The sequence below is a fragment of the Onychomys torridus genome, chromosome 6 (genome assembly GCF_903995425.1).
Source record: "Onychomys torridus chromosome 6, mOncTor1.1, whole genome shotgun sequence".
Classification (NCBI taxonomy): Eukaryota; Metazoa; Chordata; class Mammalia; order Rodentia; family Cricetidae; genus Onychomys; species Onychomys torridus.
Genome location: NC_050448.1, coordinates 129,593,978 through 129,613,752, shown reverse-complemented (window position 1 = coordinate 129,613,752; position 19,775 = coordinate 129,593,978). Strand labels below are relative to the sequence as shown.

The window sequence follows — 19,775 nt, the reverse complement described above, 5'->3', positions numbered from 1 at the left end:
TAACTCTTTAATTGAGGTTCTCTCTTCCCAAGTGTTGACCAAGATTAACTGTTATACTCTTTATTCTAATTTCACACCCAAGTGTAAGACTAAGCAGGAATGGGGAAAAGATGAAATCCAGAGTCTAGTTCTACACTCAGCCCAGGACTCGCTGTGATTTCAGGCCAATTATTTAACTCCATGCCATTTGCACTCCTACTCTTTCTGCTAGTGTTATTGGTGTGTGTGTGTGTGTGTGTGTGTGTGTGTGTGTGTGTGTGTGTGTGTGTATTCACCTGTGAATGTGTGTGCATCTGCAGTGTGCATGCATGTGGAGACGAGAGGTTAACCCTAAGTGTTTTCCACCTTACTTTCTTTGAGACATGGTCTTTACTGAAATCAGTGCTCACTGATTCTACTAGACTGGTTGACCAGCAAGCCCCAATGACCCTCAGAGGGTCCCCTCCTCCCCAGTGCTAGGATTGCAGACATGTGCTGGCTATGTTGTTGTCTGTGTGAGTTCTGGGGATTGAATTTAGGTCTGTATGTTATGTAGCAGAGTAAGTACTTCACTCAGAACAGCCATATTGCTAGCCCTGCCCCCCATAAACCATTTTGTTTGTTTGTTTGTTTGTTTGTTTGTTTGTTTGAGGCAAGATCTTCCTATGTAGCTCTGGCTAACCTGGTCCTCACTATATAGCCCAGGCTGACCTTGAACTTTCATCAATTCTCTGCCTTAGCCTCCTTAGGAGGACAAGTGTAAGCCACCATACCCAGCTATAATCAACTGAAGTCTTATAGGACACCGTGGGGAAGGCCAGGGTCTTTCACAGATAGTCATCTCTCTTCTCTGTCATTAAATCAGTGGTTCTGAAGGCAGGTATGGGTGGGAACATGCTTTCTGGAAGACAATGGCTATGTCAGGAGCCATTTATTACTTCTTAACACAACTGAGGAGGGTTTAGCATGTAACTAGTTGAGGCTGGGGAGGCTGCTAAACATCTAGCATGCTTAGGAGCATCTCCTGTAACAAAGACTATGCAGTAGAAAATGTCAGAGGTGCCTAGCTAGAAGTCCAAACCATATGCATTTTTAAAAGTTAAAAAGCCATACATCTATCGTCTTTTGAAAACTTCCAAAATGAAGTTCTGAGGGAGGAAAATAAAAATACACTTAAATATAACACAAGACACTTCTGAGCCAGATCGAACTGCTGTTAGTGTGTCCAAATGAAATGTCAAAAGAATTCCCCCATTGCTATTTTATCATCTGACTCCTATAAGGTAAGCTATAGTCATAGTTTAAACTCCTATAATAAATAGTCAAGACTAAAAGTAAAGCCTAATCTCAGGTTTAATATATGTAATTCATAGGTCAACCTTTTATAAAAGTATCAATATGTCAAGTACAATATGACATTCAAATTATAATAAAATCATCGAGTGATGTGAATCAACAGTACACAACAAAATTCTATGAAGTTGGAAAAAGAAATCCTTCAAATTTCCCATCTCTCAAATATTAATGGGTTAGCATTCATACATGTTTTTAAGTATTTTTATTATTTTGTATGCATGTATACATGTGCACGTCATAATGCACATGGGGAGGTCAGAGGACAACTTGCAAGAGGAGGGAGAGAAAAGGAGGCAAGAAGTTCTGAAGTGGTTCTACAATGATGAGATGTGATGATTCCTGGTGCAGAGAGGGAATTCAAAGACCAAGTGCAGACTGACAGTGCTCACCATTTAGAAAGACTTGAGCAAAGACATGCTCTCATGCTCTCTCCACAAGCCCCACCCAGGCTTTACATTTCCAAACAAATCAGAAAACTCCCTGCTCTAAGCACTCCAATTTCCCGTTTCAAAACTCCTGATCCATAAGTTAATTATTCCCTGAAGATCATAGAGCCAAATTTATAGAACATTTTTAAAGCCTTTTTTTGTGGCAGGCTACGTATGAACACAAATAAAAATGGATCGTTAAAGGCACTTTTGGTGAGTTGAACAGTTTCTTATTTGAAATCTTGAAGAAGCAAATAAACCTCAATTATCTAGAACTAGATTCATGTCATAGACTATTTGGAAATGGCCTAGAATATTCTATATGGAAGAGTGAGAAGACATCTGAGCTATATCTATGAGTATCAGCTCACTGGTGTTCTCTCCCATTCCTGTGCATAATTTTGAAAGAACTTCATCTTAAAATACATTTATATTTTCATTAAACACTTTTCTACATATGTGGCACCAAGAGAAAGTTTGATGGTCCTTAAATTCAAAAAGCTGATAGTTTGATTTCTACTTAAATGTAGATACACCATCAGTGAACACCAAGATAGAGACAGATGATACACAGTCACTGAACACCAGGACAGCAATAGATGATACACCATCAGTGATCACCAAGATAGAGACAGATGATACACAGTCACTGAACACCAGGACAGGAATAAATGATACACCATCAGTGATCACCAAGATAGAGACAGATGATACACAGTCACTGAACACCAGGACAGGAATAGATGATACACCATCAGAACACCAGGACAGGAGTAGATGATACACTGTCAATGAACACCAGGACAGGAATAGATGATACACCATCAGAACACCAGGAGAGACACAGATGATACACAGTCAGTGAACACCAGGACAGGAATAGATGATACACCATCAGAACACCAGGACAGGAGTAGATGATACACTGTCAGTGAACACAGGTCGGAAGAACAATGAGTGATACTCAAAAGACAATTAAACGTCACTAGTAAATGGAGATGATTCAGCATTGCTTTATTTTGTTCTATGGTCGTATATCTAACCTGTAGACTAACTCTCTGAGAATTTATAGTGTATGTGGTAGTTTGAAAGAGATTGGTTCCCATAGGGCTCATATGTTTGGACACTTGGTCCCCAGTTTGTAGAACTGATTGAGAAAAACCAGGTTGTAAAAAGATAAGGCCTGATTAAGGCTTATGAGACCAAGAGATGAGCCAACTTGGAGTCTGCCTAAGGGCCTAGCAATAGGTGCTGTTAAGGGTCCCAGCCAATGAGGGACAACCACTCAAAGGAACAGGCATGTCCAGAGTTCCTGATCTTGGAGAGTCTGCCTGAGAGCCTAGCACAGGCGCTGTCAGAGGTCCTGATTGTTCCCAGCCAATGAGGGACAACCACACAATGTCACCAGATCAGGACACAGCCTGGGTGCTGGGAGGAGGGTATATAAGGCCTTCCCCATTGCTGAATAAAGGAGTCTGCTGTTTGCCTTTCACCTGACTCCTGGTGTCTGTGTCACTGACTCCACCTTCTCACACCCTCCCTCAAGGGAGCCATTCAGATCTAGCAACATCAGGTGGTATGGTTTGCTGCAGGATGTGTTTTCACTAGGGGTGGGCTCTGAGGCTACAAAAAAACTTGTCCATTCCCAGTGGGCAGTAAGTGCTCAGCTGTGGCTCCAGCCAGCATGCCTGTTACTTGAAGTTTGCTTCCATCTTGCCCTGCCATGATGGACTCTTATCCCTTTATTACCATAAACCCAAAATAAATTCTCCCTTCCATAAATTGCCTTCATCATGGTGTTTTATCACAACAATAGAGAAGTAATTAATATAACAGACTTGCACAAAACTCCTAAATATTAAGTTTTATAACAAAGAAATTTTTGAAAGTGAAAGAAAACATTAATTTTTAAAATAAAATAGAAAGCTGGCAGTTTCTAGCTGACTAGTTTGGGCATAGGCACCACTCCTTCAGGATTCAGAGCACAGACTGGCATCAAATGACAGTGTCATCAGAAATGAGGGGCAGAGGGACTAAATAGAAGCAAGCTCTCATCCTGGAACACTAAGCCAGTGACTGATTCCTAGTCAGGCTTTGGTTCCCTTCCAGAAGTGTGGCTGAGAAGCTAAGAGCCTTGAGGTGTGTATAAGGAATTATGGAAGCGGAGAGAAACTGTTTAGCTTAAAGGCAGGAGGCACAGACTGGACCTTGGGAAAGTTATACAGGGAGAGTGATGTTCTTACTGAGTCTTGAAGGATAAGTGGGAATTTTCAGCATTATAAAAACAAACATCATGGGAATTAGAAGCATAAAGGAATTGATTGTCAAAATTAAAGTGAACACAGGGGAATGGGAGAAGGCAAAGGACGGGTCGGATCCAAACCTTGCAGCATTTGCTGTTCAATGCTGGCTTTCTTTCCTGTTCTGGGCTTTGGGGGTTATAAAATGAGCAGCTTTGACTTTCAGGAGTGTCATGTCCACAGCAGGGTGAAAAGGACTAGAGATCTAAGTATACAGTGAGATCAGGTGGTGGAAGGGGATTCTAATTACTCTAGAAGTGATGAACACCAAATAAAATCTGTGGCAGTAGCAAGAGAAAAAGGTAAAGACTTGAGGCCAGTCACGTGAGTGACTTAATCAGATAAGCAAAGGCCAGGAAAGAGGATAGGGCCAGAGAAATGGACTAAAAAACTCTCAACCTCCACAAGCAGATGAATGAGATGCAGTTTATAAAATCATCTCCATGGGAAATTATTGGAGGTTGCCAATGATCAGATGGCAACCTCCAAAACAATAAAGAAACAGGAATTGAGTTCCAACAGTACTATGTCCAAGTCTAGATAATAACTCTGTAAATTAAAGTTTATAATTTTTGCACTAATTTAATATCTGGGAATTTAGTCTCATCCAACGTTTATTTGTTTATAAGTCATCTTGTTGCAAACAAGACTTGAAGTCATTTATGAAATACATATAGCCACAAAGAGCTGTTAGCTGTTTAGTTTTCCCCCAATGTAGACCAGCTCCACACTCTTATCTCACAGTCCATGGGCAGAGTCAGATGGGAAGGCAGCTTTAAAAAAGACATCCCTATGCAATGACTTGGGTGTGAAGATCAGCGACAAACAGAAGTCTGATCCTAAAAAGTTCAAACATTTGACATCTCAGACTCAAATGCAGACAGCAACTGTTACTCAAGCAAAATAGCCCAAGGACAAACATGGTCTCTGCTCCAGTCATGGAAATACTGTGGCTCCTCAGATGACCTGCAAATTGTGGACACAGCACCCCACATGGAAGCAGGCTGACGGACCCTGTTTGCAGTGTGTTCTCAGATTCAGTTCTGGTTCCCGTAGCTGATGAATATGATCCTATGCTTCCCACTTGACATGAGAAAACAGTGAAGCACCAAAGAGAGAGGAAGCAAAAAGCTGGGAATGGAGGGGAAAGAGAAGAAAGAGGAAAGAAGCACAAAGCCAACAGGAAGGCTACAGCTTTCAAAGGGACCGTGGAGATGGTCAACAAAAGGAGAGAGGAGAGGCAAAGTGGGGCTGCCATCGCCCCATCAACTCCTGTGGAGAAAGACAGGGACTTAAACCAGGATGGTCCTCATGAAGAGACTCAAGACCTCAAGCACAGTCCTGCAAGGTGGCTGTCCCTCCCTGGTTTCTGAGGAACAAGGCACACTGAGATCTCCAACTGCCTAGTCTATTCTCCTTGGTACCATGGGATGCATCCAAGCATCTGATTCAAATCCATTCACTGGGCAAGTGTCCTACAACAGTAATTCTACTGTGGAACCCAGCTGGGGCCAAGGAAAAGTGAGAGACATGGCACACAGGAAAGTGTGAGATGCTGGAGCTTGCCTGTCTCCCTGATGAAGCAGTACAAACATTTTTAGAATTTGAAAGAGTCCAACCAGCTGTTGACAATCCAGCTGAAAGCTATTTCATGAACAGGTAGTAAAAGCCTATTTCTACAATTTGAGCACATTCAGGATCTTGAATCTGATGTAATAAGTTTTATTTCAAGAACTACAGACATCTCCAATGATGCTTAAATGAGCTATGAACTGATCAAAGATGAGAAAAGCATCTACTTCATAGTTATTAGAGACAGGAATTCTTGAAGGCACATCTACAATATGTAGATGTAACCGTCTTGTTAAATAAGAAACACAAAGCCAATTGCAGAGTTAAAAGCCAAGAGGTCAGAGCAATAGCTGAGAGCTGAAAACCTTACCCTTCACTGCTGCTCTGTCTTTCCTCTCCGCCCGAGCTACTTCTGTATGTGTGTGTTTTTTATAGACTTTCTGTTCTGCTTTCTCATTGGTTGTAAACCCAGCCACATGACCTCCTCATCACTGCCTGTCATACAGACCTCCAGGTCTTCTATGTTGGTATTGAGATTAAAGGCATGTGTTGCCATGCTGGCTGTATCCTTGAACACACAGAGATCCTGCCTAGCTCTGCCTCCCAAGTGCTGGGATTAAAGGTGTGCACCACCATCGCCGAGCTTCTGCTATGGCTTGTTCTGACCCCAAGGCAACTTTATTAACATGCAAATAAAATCACATTTCAATACAAATAAAATATCACTATAAAGATATATATTGATTGATCTTTTATTCTGTGGTGTTTTAATTAAGTATAACAGTCTTTCAAAGCATACATATAATTTAGCTAAACAATGTATCTAAAAGGAGATAATGAAAGAAAAGAATCAGGTTATGAAACCAAAATGAATCCACAAGTGCTTGTTATTGGTGACAGTACTAAGAGGTGAACTCATAAAGTCCTGAGTTTCCTGTCTGTCCACCCACAGTGGGAAACAGAATGCAGTCACAATGCCCATTGCTGGCTAGACATTCCATGGAAACTTCTCTGCCTGGTCCTCAAAATGCAGACTTTGGTAAAATAGCAACTAACATCCTCAAACTTGACACACCCTCAAAAGTCTCTAGCAGGTGACTCATGTTGGGAGAGGAGCTAGCTCAAAGGCTGACTCTAGTGAGGTGTTAGCCCATTTCAGCAATGAAAACATTGCATCTTTTCTGAGGGTTTCACTAACCATAACCCAAGAATACATCTAACCACCTTCACATTCCCAGTGGTCTTCCAGATGATTCCTGGAGGAGACCCACTGTCAACAGCACCAGTTACCAAGATCCTCCACTCCATATACACAGCTTCAACTTGTAGGAACACATTGTGGAGGGCAGAATCTCGCTGATCCTCACCAGCTGAGGGAAAGTCTGGACTCAGCAAAAGTCCAAATATCTTAAAGGTACTCCAGTACTTCAGAATCTAAGCAATTACCTATTATACTTCCCCCAAACTTTGCTTTAATAAGTAACTGCTTCTATGAGTTCACTTATACCATGATGGTGCCTAAAACTTGACCATGGTTTATCCTTCCTGCCAAGTTTGGTAACTGTCTTAGCCCACATAAGCTGACATAATCTACCAATTAGTCTCTTTATCATGCCTAAGGTAGAGTAACTCAGAATCATAGTGAGAATTTACCCAGGTTATAAAAAAAAAGAGAACAATAGATTAGAAGTAGAACAGATTTGACCTTCCTGATGTTTCTATAGACTACTAAAACAAGTTAGTATCTGCAAAGCATGATCATTATTGAATAAAATTTCCAGAAAGTTTGAAAACATAATATATAAACTTTCTTGGTGGTTAAAGACAGGGCTGAGTTACGAAAGCAATTTTTGATGGTTTCAAGTCCATCATATCCGGGCCGCAATGGCCCTGGACACATCTATTTATCATCAGCATTTTTAGCAACATAATGGTCCTTCTTTAGCCACCAAAGCGCTTTCACTGAAGGTGTTGTCTGGAGAGTCAATGTCATGGCCTTTGGAAAAGACTGTGATGGCATACTTGTGCAAACAAGAATTAAGAGAATGGGAGGGGAGTTGGGGATTTAGCTCAGTGGTAGAGCGATTGCCTAGCCCTGGGTTCGGTCCTCAGCTCCAGAAAAAGAAAAAAAAGAGAATGGGAACAGCAAGGGTAAAGAAAAATAGGCTCAATTCAGTGAAGAATGCTATTAACACTGGAATTGTTGAAGTATGTGTGCCCAGTAAGCAGCTTCTTTTTTAAATTCTATAATTTTTATACTTTTTAACTTATATGTACAAAATATGTAAAGTCATCAGCTAAATTTAAGATAATTTGAACATTTTTGAAAGGCAACATGATAAATGTTTCATAAGATATTAATGGAACATCAATTTTAAAAATAGTATTTTGGCTTTAGACATGAACACTAAAACACAATTCAGTGTACAACAGAATTTGCATACAGGGCTCCTTCAAGTTTTTGAAATGAATAAATACGTGTGAGAGCTGAAGCAGCTTGTCCTAGCACACCCACAGTCAAGAACAGAGGAAGAACAATGCATGTGTGCCTGCTCACTTGCTTACTGTGCTCAGCTTGATTTTGTCACTCATACCATTCAGAACCCCTGCCTACAGACTGGCACTGCCCAGTGGGCCAAATCTCCATACATGAGCTACTTAATTAAGACAATCCCCCACAGGCCAGCCCTCACTGAGACTCCCTTCCCAGATGAGTCTAGGTTGTCAATGAAAGCCAAACATCACACCTGGCTTCTCTCTCGAGGGCCCTCCATTGTGTGGACTCTACCCACCCTACTGACACCCCCACTTGCCGTCTGGCATCGTCATCACCAGTGATCCTGGTTGTACTGGTTTGCTCTCACCACACCTTCAGTGTTAATCAACAATCTGTCTGTTACTGATCTGACCTCCCTGTCTGGCTTGCAAACTTCACAAAGTTCTTTGTGTTGTTCTCTGGAACGTTTGAAGTATAATTAGAATGGTGCCTAGCACAGAAGAAAAGACCAGCTAGTATTTGTAAGTGAGTGAAATAAAATAGACACATATCTTACCCAAATATCTTAGAAGGGTAGAAAAGATGGCCATTTTTCTTTCCTTTTCTTTTCTTTATCCTCTGTCTTGGTTTCTTTCCTTTTCAAAAGTCATTATGGTAGCCCAGGCTAGCTTTAAACTCACTAGAGATCCTAGGCTGGCCTCAACTGTCAGAATTCTTCTACATCAGTCTCCCAAATAGTAGAATTATAGATACGTATCACCATACCCAGCTCTCTGGGTTTCCTAGTCAAACATCAAAGGACTAGCTGGGATGGGAAAGAAAGGGCTTCTTTCGTAGAAAGATGTGGCTAAATATGATTGGAGAGGTTTTATTAACAAATTTTAGGGGGTTCTTCTAGTCTTTTTTAATTAACAAATAAATTATATACATATATAGCATTTTTTTCACAGATGGATATATTGTGGAATGGCCAAGTCAGACTATAACATATGTATTACTTCACAAACCTGGTCCATTTTATGGTAAGAATTGAAGGTTTTGAGATGTAAGGTGATTATCTGTAGGTTGGCCGTGGTGTTGGGGGCTGTAAACCTTGTTTTTCTATTACTGTAGTTTATAAGGGGCTGTGGTGTGGGGCTGTAGGCCTTGTGAGTTCTCTCTGTTACTCTGGTTTTTAGCTTGTTTGCACTTCTAAGCAAGCTTCTAAACTAGAAGAAACTGAAGATCAGGAGCAAGATTCCCCAGCAAAGGAGGAGGAAAAACCAGCTGCTAAAAGAAACTTGGATTTCAGATTTAATTCAGATTTAGGCGAAATTCACTAATTAGAAAAGAGAGCTAAGATTCAAAGCCAACAGAGTGCTAATGAAGACTGTGAATTAAAGACTTCCTTCTTTTCTTTCTTTGGAACCCAGAAGTAGCAGATGAGATGCCAGGGACTCTTAAAGACATGGTACAAATAAGCACATTAATACCACTACATTGCAGGACCTTCTTAATTTTCTTTCACATACATAATACCTCCCCCAATATTTATACGCCAGTGGAGGAAGAGGGCTCCCTAGCTCCCAAAAGAGAGAAATTTATAAACTGTAGCTATATGCATATTATGTATTTATTATGTAACAAATTAACACAAAATTCAGAGGCTTAAGACAAAAGTAATCTATTACCTCTTACCATTTCTAGGATTCTAGAATCCAAAAATATAGCTTGAGTGGTCCCAGCTCAAGGTTAATTATGAAATTCAGTCAGAAGTTAGTGGAGGCTCAGATGTAAGAAAGCTTGGCAGAGGTGGAGAACCCCTTTCTACAGCAGGACACTCTGTACTTGGCACACTGGTGCTGGCTCTTAAGAGGAGACCTCAGTTCCTTCCATGACGGCCTCTACAGGGAGTGCTCATGAGATTTCATAATACAGAAGCTTTTTTCTCCAAAATGCGCACAATGTGTGACAGAAGACACAAGAGGCAGAAGCAGCAGTGTGTACAACTCCACCTTCGGCTGTGTCCTCACTTAGCCCAGACTCCATAAGGGAAGAACTCACAGGGTGCATTCACCGCTGGTAAGCTTAACACACTGAAGTGCTAATGACTTGCTATTGCAATGCTTAAATGACTTAAATATAAACACCAAAATAACATCAAAACTCTTGAGGGTTGATTCAGATACCAATATATGTATGGGTACAAACATAGTGAAGTGTGGCTATAACTTTTCATGTGTACATGTAGGCCCATATACATGTGTGTATATCTGTATTCCTTGACTTGTACAGAATGTACACTTTCAAGTGATAAACTTAAGTAGACCCCATGCAGACCGAGGTTGTCCATCTATAACCTTCTGACTCACCTCCTACTGTGCCGTTCCTCAGTAACTCAACTGTGAACAAACACACTGTGACACTCACCACTATGAAAATAAAATGATGTCACAAATGCATTGTGTTACAGTGTCACTAAGGGCCAGCCCCATCTCTTGGTGGCGTAATGCCTGAGATTCTATCAGCCTCACAAGTGTCCAAAGAGCCACTCTGAAGTCAGAGAAAAAGTGGGAGAAGATATTTATCTCCTTAGCATTAAGCGCTAGAACTTCAAACTTTATTTTTCATTAATAATCATTAACAAAGAAGCAGAGAGTATGAAGGTAGAAGTAGATAGATGTGTGAGGGTTTTAAAATAATCAATCATTATTTATATCATCCCTAAATATCTTCTAACCATAAAGGCTTACAATGGAGAGAAGCACCCAGGATGGCCCTCTCTCCCCTTGTAGCATTTCCACAGTTAGTTCTGAGGTGCAAGGGCCAAATTTCCCCACTAACCAGCAGATCCCCCCATGATAATGGTAGTTATTCATACCCCATGCTATTCACATGTGAGGTCTGTGATCTGTAGGTACAACCTAGGCACAAGTCACTTGCTCTTTTAAAAGTCTATGTGCCTTTATGTGGCAATGCTGTATGATCAGCCCACCCTTCATGCTTAAATGACAGGATTTCTTTTGCAGCACACTCACACCAGGCTCCTGAGGCTCATAGTAAAATCATGAATTGTCTGGTGTCTAAGTGGCTTTCCATGCCCTCTCTCCCAACATTACTCCCCTTTCTTGGGCTTCTTTCGTTGCCTAGGAGACGTAAGCTGCCTTCCGAATTCCACTGCACAGTCACATTCCAGACCCTCCTCCAGAACCCTTTCTCCCATGACAGTTTCCTGAGCCTAACTTAGTTTGAGAGCTGCTCTCAGGAGGCAAGCCTAATCTAGTCGTTTCCTCCCTGTTAAAATGTTGCCTTGGGACCTGCTGGATGGCTCGGCCAGTAAAGGCCTCTCAGCCCAAGTCTGCGTTGCTAAGTTATATGCCTGTGGCCCATATGGTGAAAGGAAAAAACAACTTCCATAAGTTGTCTTCCGTCCTCCACATATGCCATGGCATACTCGCACACACAACACTTTTAAGAAATTTAAAGTAGTAAATTGTTGACTTGGTCCTTGTTCTCGGTAGAACGAGACACCGTATTTCAACCGCAAATACTGTAGCTATTTTTGGGGCATTCTAAAGGGAATTAAACTCTTAGAAGTGAGGTCTGAGCCTTTAATTCCAGTACTTAGGAGGCAGAAGCAGATGGACCTCTATGAGTTCAAGTCCAGCCTGGTCTACATAGTGAGTTCTAGGATAGCCAGCATACATAATAAGACCCTGTCTTGAGAAAACCAACCCACCCCCACCAGGAAAAAAAAAATAGAAAAGGAAGAAGGAGGAGGAGGAGTCTGTCTGAGTACACAGATAATCCTAGCATTTGGGAAGCTGAAGTGGGAAAACTGCCATTCAAGACTGAGCTATAGAGTGAACTAAAGGCCAGCCTGGCCTATGTAGGCAGACCCAGTCTCAATACACCAAAAGCAAGCAAAGCGGGCTGGGAAGATTGCTCAATAGTATAGAGCACTTGCCTGGCATGTATGACACCAAGGGTTCAGTTCTCTGTACAAGAAAAAGAAAAGGCAAGAGGTCAAAGTGAAGTCTTTTGAGATTCTGCCTAGAGAGGTGATGTTAGGGAACTCACCCACTTCCCTGGAATCAAACTTCCTTCCTTTCTTTTCCTTTCCTTTTTATTTTAGAGAAGGTCTCATGTGGTGATATTGTACTCCCCAATATATTGTGCACCCTAATAAACTTATCTGGGGTCACTAGACAGACATAGAGGCTAGAAAATGGTGGCACACACACCTTTAATCCTAGCATTCTGGAGGCAGAGATCTGTGTGGATCTCTGTGAGTTCAAAGCCACACTGGAAATAGCCAGGCATAGTGATATACGCCTCTAATCCCAGGAAATGATGGCAAGAAGCAAAAAGGTATATAAGGTGTGAGGACCAGGAACTAGAATCTTGTTAAGCTTTTAGGCTTTTAGCAGCAGTTCAGCTGAGATACATTCAGATGAGGACACAGAGGCTCCCAGTCTGAGCAAACAAGTTCAGCTGAGGAATTGGCAAGGTGAGGTTAGCTGTGGCTTGTTCTGCTTCTCTGGTCTTTCAGCGTTCACCAATATCTGGCTCCCAGGTTTGTTTTTATTTATAAGACCTTTAGAAAATTGTTTTTATTAATAAGACCTTAGAAATACAGTCTCACTTTGAAGTCTAAATTATTCTGGAACCCACGTCGTAAATCAGTCTGGCCTCAGACTAATTGCAGTTCTCCTGAGGCAGAGTTAGGGTTAGGGAATGGTTTAAGAACCTGAACTTGCCAGGTGGTGGTGATACTCACCTTTAATCCAAGCACTCAGGAGGCAGAGGCAGGTGGATCTCTGTGAGTTCAAGGCCAGCTTGGTCTACAGGACAGCTTGGGCAACACAGAGAAACCCTGTCTTGAAAAAGGACCTGAGCTCTCCTGGGTTTGGGCAATTGTCAGCCTAGAACTCTCACTTCCATGTGCTACCCATATACACAGATCCCTCCTGAAGTAATGTGCACATCAGCCTGTTACAATCTAGCACCTACGCACTGAGCTACATGACACCCATCTCCAAACAATGGGCTGTTTCTCCTTCTTCAATCACCATCAAATGTGGGTAGCTTCCATTCAGTCACACTCCAGTTATCATGGGAGTGGGGCTTACCCAGCCTGGATGTACAATAAGGGAAATCATACCCTCTAAGTGAACTTCTGTGAGAATATGTGTGTGTGTGTGTGTGTGTGTGTGTGTGTGTGTGTGTGTGTGTGTGTGTCTGCGTGTGTGTGTCTGTGTGTGTGTGTGTGTGTGTGTGTGTGTGTGTGTGTGTGTGTGTAACCAGGCTTGTACATGATTAAAACCAGATGCTCTAAGGAAAGGAACATGTGCAGTATGGAAAAGATTGTATAAGTTAAATCTGTCAATCAAAATAAAGAACTGTGCATGGTGTGTTTCTTAGCAACAACACCTCCCTCCTCCTAAGACCTGGAGTCCTTGAGTACTGTCACTCATGTGCCCACTGTCACTCTTGACAGTGTATTTCATTCTGTAATCACCTTGCTTTTGAATTAAGTTTCCTTTCTGCATTGTAATCTGTGTATGCCTTTTTTTTCTTTGCTTCCTTGAATTAGAGCTAAGGACCTGGAAACATGGGGCATACCCTCTGACACTATAACATCCCTCCTGGGCCTCCCAGTGATGGGATTACAGGTTTGCAGCACTACACTTGGCTTCCTAGCATCTTTAGAACTGTATTGTAGACAGAAACATTAAGTGAACATCCAATGGCTTCTCATTTCACTTAAAATATTGTTCTTCTTTATAATAAAAAAGATCTGGGCTCTCTCCACATGTCTCTACCTCACATACTTCCTCCAGGCACACTGGCCTCCCGTCTGTCCATGAACCTGCTCAACTATTGCTCTATTCTTTCCTTAGAGTACACAGGGCTCTGTTCCAGTTCTTGGCATACAAATCATTCTTCATCACTCCCTTCCCAATATAAGTATTGTCTCCCAACAACCAAAAGTGACCTCGCAGTCACTTTAAAGTACACTGCTTTGCTTAACTTCTTTGTGGTGGTATCCAACACTATATGAAGTTTTCTGGCTCATGAATTACCTGCCCCTTCCAGGACCCCCTCTCAGACTCTTGAAGCTTAACATGGTCATGGCTGTATCCCCAATATTTTACACAAGCCCTGGCACACAGCCAGTGCAGTCCATATGAGCTAGATAAACAGATAACCCCAAGCTTTGGCCTGAGCTTTGAACCTCAGTGACTCCAAAGGAAACTGTCTTACTTTCTTCTTGTCACTGTGATAAGATGCCTGACCAAAGGCAGCTTAGGGAAAAATGAGTTTATCTGGGCTTAAGGCGAGGCAGGTCAGCAGACAGCATAGGAAGCTGAGACCCCATACCTTCAACAGCAACCAAGAAGCAGAGAGGACAAACTAGAAGTGAGGAGAGGCTGTAAACTCTCAAAGCCTGGCCCCCAGTGAAGTACATTCTCTAGCAAGGCTGTACCTCCTAAATGCTCCATAAGCTCCTCAAATGGTGCCATCAACTTGGAACCAAGTACTCAATTCAGAGTTCAAAGCACATGGAGGTCTTGATTGATCTTACAGTGGAAGAGGGTTAACATCACCATAGCCAATTCAACTGCCTTGTGTTTATAAGACATTGATCCTGGATTCACTGAAAATTCCATTTGCCTTTTTGAAAGGCTGTTCCTTGGATGAGAGATTTAAAATGAGTGCAGTGTTCTCCTGGGAGAGACTGCTGATGGCCTGACTCTTCTGTCCATGTGAATTTCCCTCTGCCCTGTTTTGAAGTCATGAAGATGGGGCATCTCTGTTGCTCCAGAACCCAGTGAGCAACCCATCACAAGCTTCAGCATGACTTCCCCCACAGGCAGAGCAGGCAAGCAGAGGTGTCAGCACAGCAGTGGGATAGTTACTGCTAAGGTATAGCTATTATCCAAGAAAGCGCGCCCAGTGGCCTGCCCACCCCCACCAAAGCTTAGAAGTTCCCATTTCTACCATGTGAGTAATGCGGTTGGTCTAACATCGGCTCGGCAAGCCTGCAGCCATGGGCTTTTGTTCATGTCTTCCCTTGAGAGGCAAAACTGAAGCCTGGCATGGTTCATGTCTGTTATCTCAACAGCTGGAAGACTGAAACAGGAGGATTGCTAAGAGTTCATGGCTAGACTGGCTATATAGTGAGTTCCAAGCCAGCCTGAACTACAGTAAGACTTTGTCTCAGAAAGCAGAAAGATAGATGGATGGATAGACAGACAGATATAACTTTGACGAAAGTATTTGGCTGACAGCATTCTAGCTTTGAGTCCAGCTGTGTATGACATGCCAAACTAAGTCCGCTGACAAGAAATGCAAAGGACTTTTAAGGTGTCTGTTGTTCTAAGAAATAGCAAATGATCTGAACTTTAAAAAGAAAAAAGTTCAGCATTAGTGGGAGAAACAGGAGGCAAGAGAGCTTGAGCCAACCCTTCCCTTGAGAAAAGTTATGTGAGGAAACCGTGTCTTTAAAAAACTGTGCTGAAATTTCTTGGGTCCATGTGTCTTGGGAAGTTTGATTATTTGTGTTTCTGGATCAACTGTTAACATGTAAGTGACAAAATCCTGTTCTTCAATCATTTCATTGTCACACCAGATTTACTCTAGAAAGGGCTATTGCTTCTTGACAGACAAAAACCAAAGCATCTTGGTGTTCAGAAGTGAGGAAGAGAGGGGAAGGGGGAGTGGCGGGGGAGGGAGAGGAGAAGGGAGGGGTGGAGAGGAGAAGGGAGAGGCTATGTCTTTCCACACATGGCTACTGTTAGCTCCCTGTCATTCTTTGGCCTCATTTGCATCTTCCTGAGCCTTGGCTAAGAAGATTCATTCCGAGTGTAAGACTTTCCTCAGCTAGCATGTACTGCAAAGTGAGAATCTACACTTTCACGGCCCATTTGCAGTCTTCAGTGTCTGGGTGGGTAGGAACTGCCTTCCTGCCAGGCAGCACAACATCAGCGGTACTGAAACTCATCCTTCGTTCCGTGGTGCCATATGGTTTCATAAAGTGTGGCGCGTGCACCCTGTCAATTGGAGGTTAGACAAATTCTTTGCTCTGTGGCAAGGAGAAAAAAGTGTCTTGCATGGATAAATTCTCTCCTTCTTTACCACTGGCCTCTATAGACTCAGGCTAAGCAATGACGGGGTGTGGGGTTTAAGGCCTCTCCTGCTGTCCAGGAGTCATAGTATTTTTAAGGAAAGTCATTCAAAGACAATTGTTGTCAGTAGGTGATAGTTTCAACAGCTAAACACCCACAGTGTTTTGTGGTGATGTCTAAGGAGAATCTAGGATTATGCTTTTTAACCCTTTCCAGTAAATCACTGGAATCTTCACAATCCAGACATCCAGACAGAGCACCTAAGCAAAGTTGTGATGCCTTGGAGAGGAGCTAAACTTCTGGAAGCAAGGCTGAGGGGAAAGGAAGCAAGAAGCAAGCCAAAGGCCCTTGCTCTGCTGTGGGGCTGATGCAATATATGCCATCCTAGCCCAGCTCTTTTCTCAGAAGCAATCCTCTTTTGTATAACCCCAAAGCACAAGGAGTCTCTGTCTTACAGGCTATGGAATCCACTGGCTTGAACTCCAACTTCAAACACCGCCACTTCTTCCTGGCCACCAGCCTCTGCTCCGGTCTGGAGAGGCAGCCCTCCTCACGCTGCTGGGTGCACCTGCTGGGTGCACCGCCACGGCCTTCCCTCTGTCTCTGTCCGCAGTGCTGCCGCGTAGGGGCTGGCCGCTGCCAGCAAGTGAGTCACACTACCTCGCTGCTGAGTCCGCTATGCGCACCTGTTCCCCAAGGCTGATGGGCGCCAGGCAGGAGGCAGCTTTCCCCGGTTCCGCCCAGGGGGAGCAGAGGTGCCTCTAGTTACCCCAGCAACAAGCTCTTCCCACAACCTCCCGCCATCCTTTCCACCCCTCAACTTTCCAAGTTTTTGGAAGCCTATTTCCAAAGAAGCAACAGGGGATGACCCGCTGGAGTCCCTGCCCGCCTGGACAGCAGCCCACAAGGACCGGGCTATAAGCAAAGCCCCTTGACAATAGGGTGGAGTGGAGAGAGAGAGAGAGCCAGACAACCGTCTCCTCCCAAGAATGGGAAGGTTGAGAAAATAGATGTAGAACTTGTCGCCCTGGGATGAAGAAGAGGAGAGAAGGGAAAAGAGACAGATGAAGGTAGAGATGGAGGTTGGGGGGCTGGAGATGGAGAGAGAGACTGACCCCAGCAACCAGAGAAGTCAAGTCGCTTGGGGGGCCAGGCAAGAAGCAACAGATACCCAATACCCAAGCCCGGTATAGGGAAGTTGTGTGGTAACAAGAGTCTCCAGGTGTCCCCAGGTTCCAAACCAGGGACAAACTCCTCCCCGAGAGTCCCCAAACCGAAGGAAGACAATGTCCTACAGAGGCACCCCTCCCCACCCCACCTCCGCAAAAGGCAAACTCTTATCCGCTGCCACCTGCCACTTGGCTGAGCCCAGCTGTGATCCTGCGAGCCAAAGAGGTGGATGTGGACGTGGGGACGAAAGGGACTCACCCTGGATGCAGGGGGGCTTTCTCTTCCGGGCCATCCTCAGTCTGGTCCCTTCCCCACGGCCCGTAGCGCAGAGCCTCCTGCGAGGCGCAGCCCCTGGAGCTAGGGCCGCCCGGGTTCAGGGAGCTCTTTGTGGCGGCGATGGCATGTGCCAGGCGGCGGCGGCCAGGCTGCGCGCTCGGCTCCGCTCGGCTGTGCTGCGCGGGCGCAGCCGCCCCTCCACTGCCCGCTGCCAGCCCCCCGCACACGCTGCGGTGGCCGCGGTGGCCCACTCTGCTGTGCGGCGCCTCTGCTGGAGGGCGCAGTGCCGGGTCCGCCAGCCCAGCGCCCACCTCCCTCGATTGCGCGTCTGCCCTCCCCACGCGCCCTCCTCCCCACGCGCCGAGCCCTCTGTCCCGTGGGTGCCGCGAGCCCCGGAAAGGCACCCTTGTCCAGCTGGGTCTGGGGACAACAGAGACATTCCATTCTGCGGGACAGCAGGAAGCTGGTGAAGCAAGCCCCAGCCTGGCATTCCTTCCTCCCAAGGGCACCCTGGTCCTCAGCCAACTGAGACAGGATCTGTCCATCACCTAAAAGCAACCTGCGAGGTACTTCTGCGAGACAGCCAGCTCAACTGGAACCTGGACGATGGAGGTCTCAGCTGCTTCTAGCCCTCCAGATGGAAGGGCTGGGAGGCTGAAGGACCCGCAGGGAGAGAGAAGTGAACGCCCACAAATAACCTGTCACCAGACCCTGACAGGTGACCTTGCACAGCTCTTCAGTTTGAGGGCTCACTCAGCATGGCTCTCTGGGGCTGCCAGGAAAGAGCAAAGACAGCTCTCTGTGTTGGAGGACTGCGGCGATTTCTTGACCTTGTATAGAAACTTCGACCCTGGGGCCCGTTCTTTGCCCCTCTGGTTTGGAGCACCCCTTGAGAGTTTCCTGCTTCTGGAGCTGTCCCCCTTTTGAGTGCTGCTCAAAGGTGCTGATGAGGGCAAGCGGGTATCGTGCTACTGCCCCCAGACAACACAAAAAGCTAATTTAGGGTTGATCTGCAAACATAAAGGAGCCAGGGTTTTAAAGAATGGTAAAGCGGGCCTAGCAGCGGATGTCTGAGATAGATCCAAGCACTTGGGAGGCAGAGGCAGGAGGATGGCTGTAAGTTCAAATCTACACTGTAGAGGTGGTGGCTTAACACCTGCAAACACATTCCCAATGCACATTTTTCTTTCCATGCTCCTAAGTACAGCTCACAACACAATCTGACTTTCTAAATATCCAGTGGTTACAATTCAGTCCCCATAGCCAAAGGTCATCCCAGCTCTACTGTGGCATACAGAAAGGACGCCAGAGTCAAAAACCAGTGACAAGTTCCGGCCTTGTGATGTCACGGGTCTGAGAGGTTGAGTGAGTCTTTTAATCCTTCTGGTCCTGTCAAATGTCATGTCAAAGATTCTCTGAGATATTTAAATCAAGCATGGTGACTCAGATCTGTAATCCCAGCACTTGAGAGGCAGAGGCAGGGCCAGCCAGAACTTCATAGGAGACCTTGTCCAAAGAGAAAACAAAAACTAATAACAGACTGTGGTTGCTAATTAATCTTGCTTGTCAGTTTGACTGCATCTGTAATCAACTAAAACCTGGCCTGTGAGTGATTTTCTTAACCAGATTATTTGAACCAGGAAGATCTGCCCTAAATCTAGACAGCACCTTCCGCTGGCAGCCCTGATAAAATGACATGGAAGAAGGAAGCTTTGCTTATTGCCTGCTTGGCCTCACCCTCCCTGGCAAGTCCACTCAGTCTGTTTGCTGAGACTCGTATTAGAACCAACTTCAGGATTCCAGCACAGACCAAGACCAGGTTCTCCAGAAACCCTTGGCCCTTCAGTGCCAGATTGGAACTCCTGAGCATCCAGCCTGGTGATGTGAGGAACTGCCAGATTCCTGGCCCCTCTGGTATGAGACAGCCATGCTGGGCTATCTGGACTGCATCCTGTCAGGCAATCTAATAAGCCCCATATCTAGCAAACTGTCCTATCTTCAGTTCGGTTTCTTTAGAGAACCCTGACTTATACACAGACAGATTCTCACAAAGGCGTGCACCGGAAATAAAATGCAAGGCCTCAGT

At 44.5% G+C, this 19,775-nt stretch overlaps 1 protein-coding gene across 4 annotated transcripts in view; it reads right to left on the bottom strand.

Moving 5' to 3' along the window:
* Window positions 1–17,978, bottom strand: part of Slc44a5 (solute carrier family 44 member 5) — a 348,525-nt gene extending 330,547 nt beyond the window's left edge. For all 4 annotated transcript variants that reach the window (XM_036190641.1, XM_036190643.1, XM_036190639.1 and 1 more), the window contains exon 1: window positions 17,672–17,978. In XM_036190641.1, the coding sequence (XP_036046534.1) occupies window positions 17,672–17,705 (34 nt within the window). In that variant the 5' untranslated portion in view covers window positions 17,706–17,978. The remainder of the gene's footprint in view (window positions 1–17,671) is intronic.
* Between the last annotated feature and the right edge of the window lie 1,797 nt (window positions 17,979–19,775).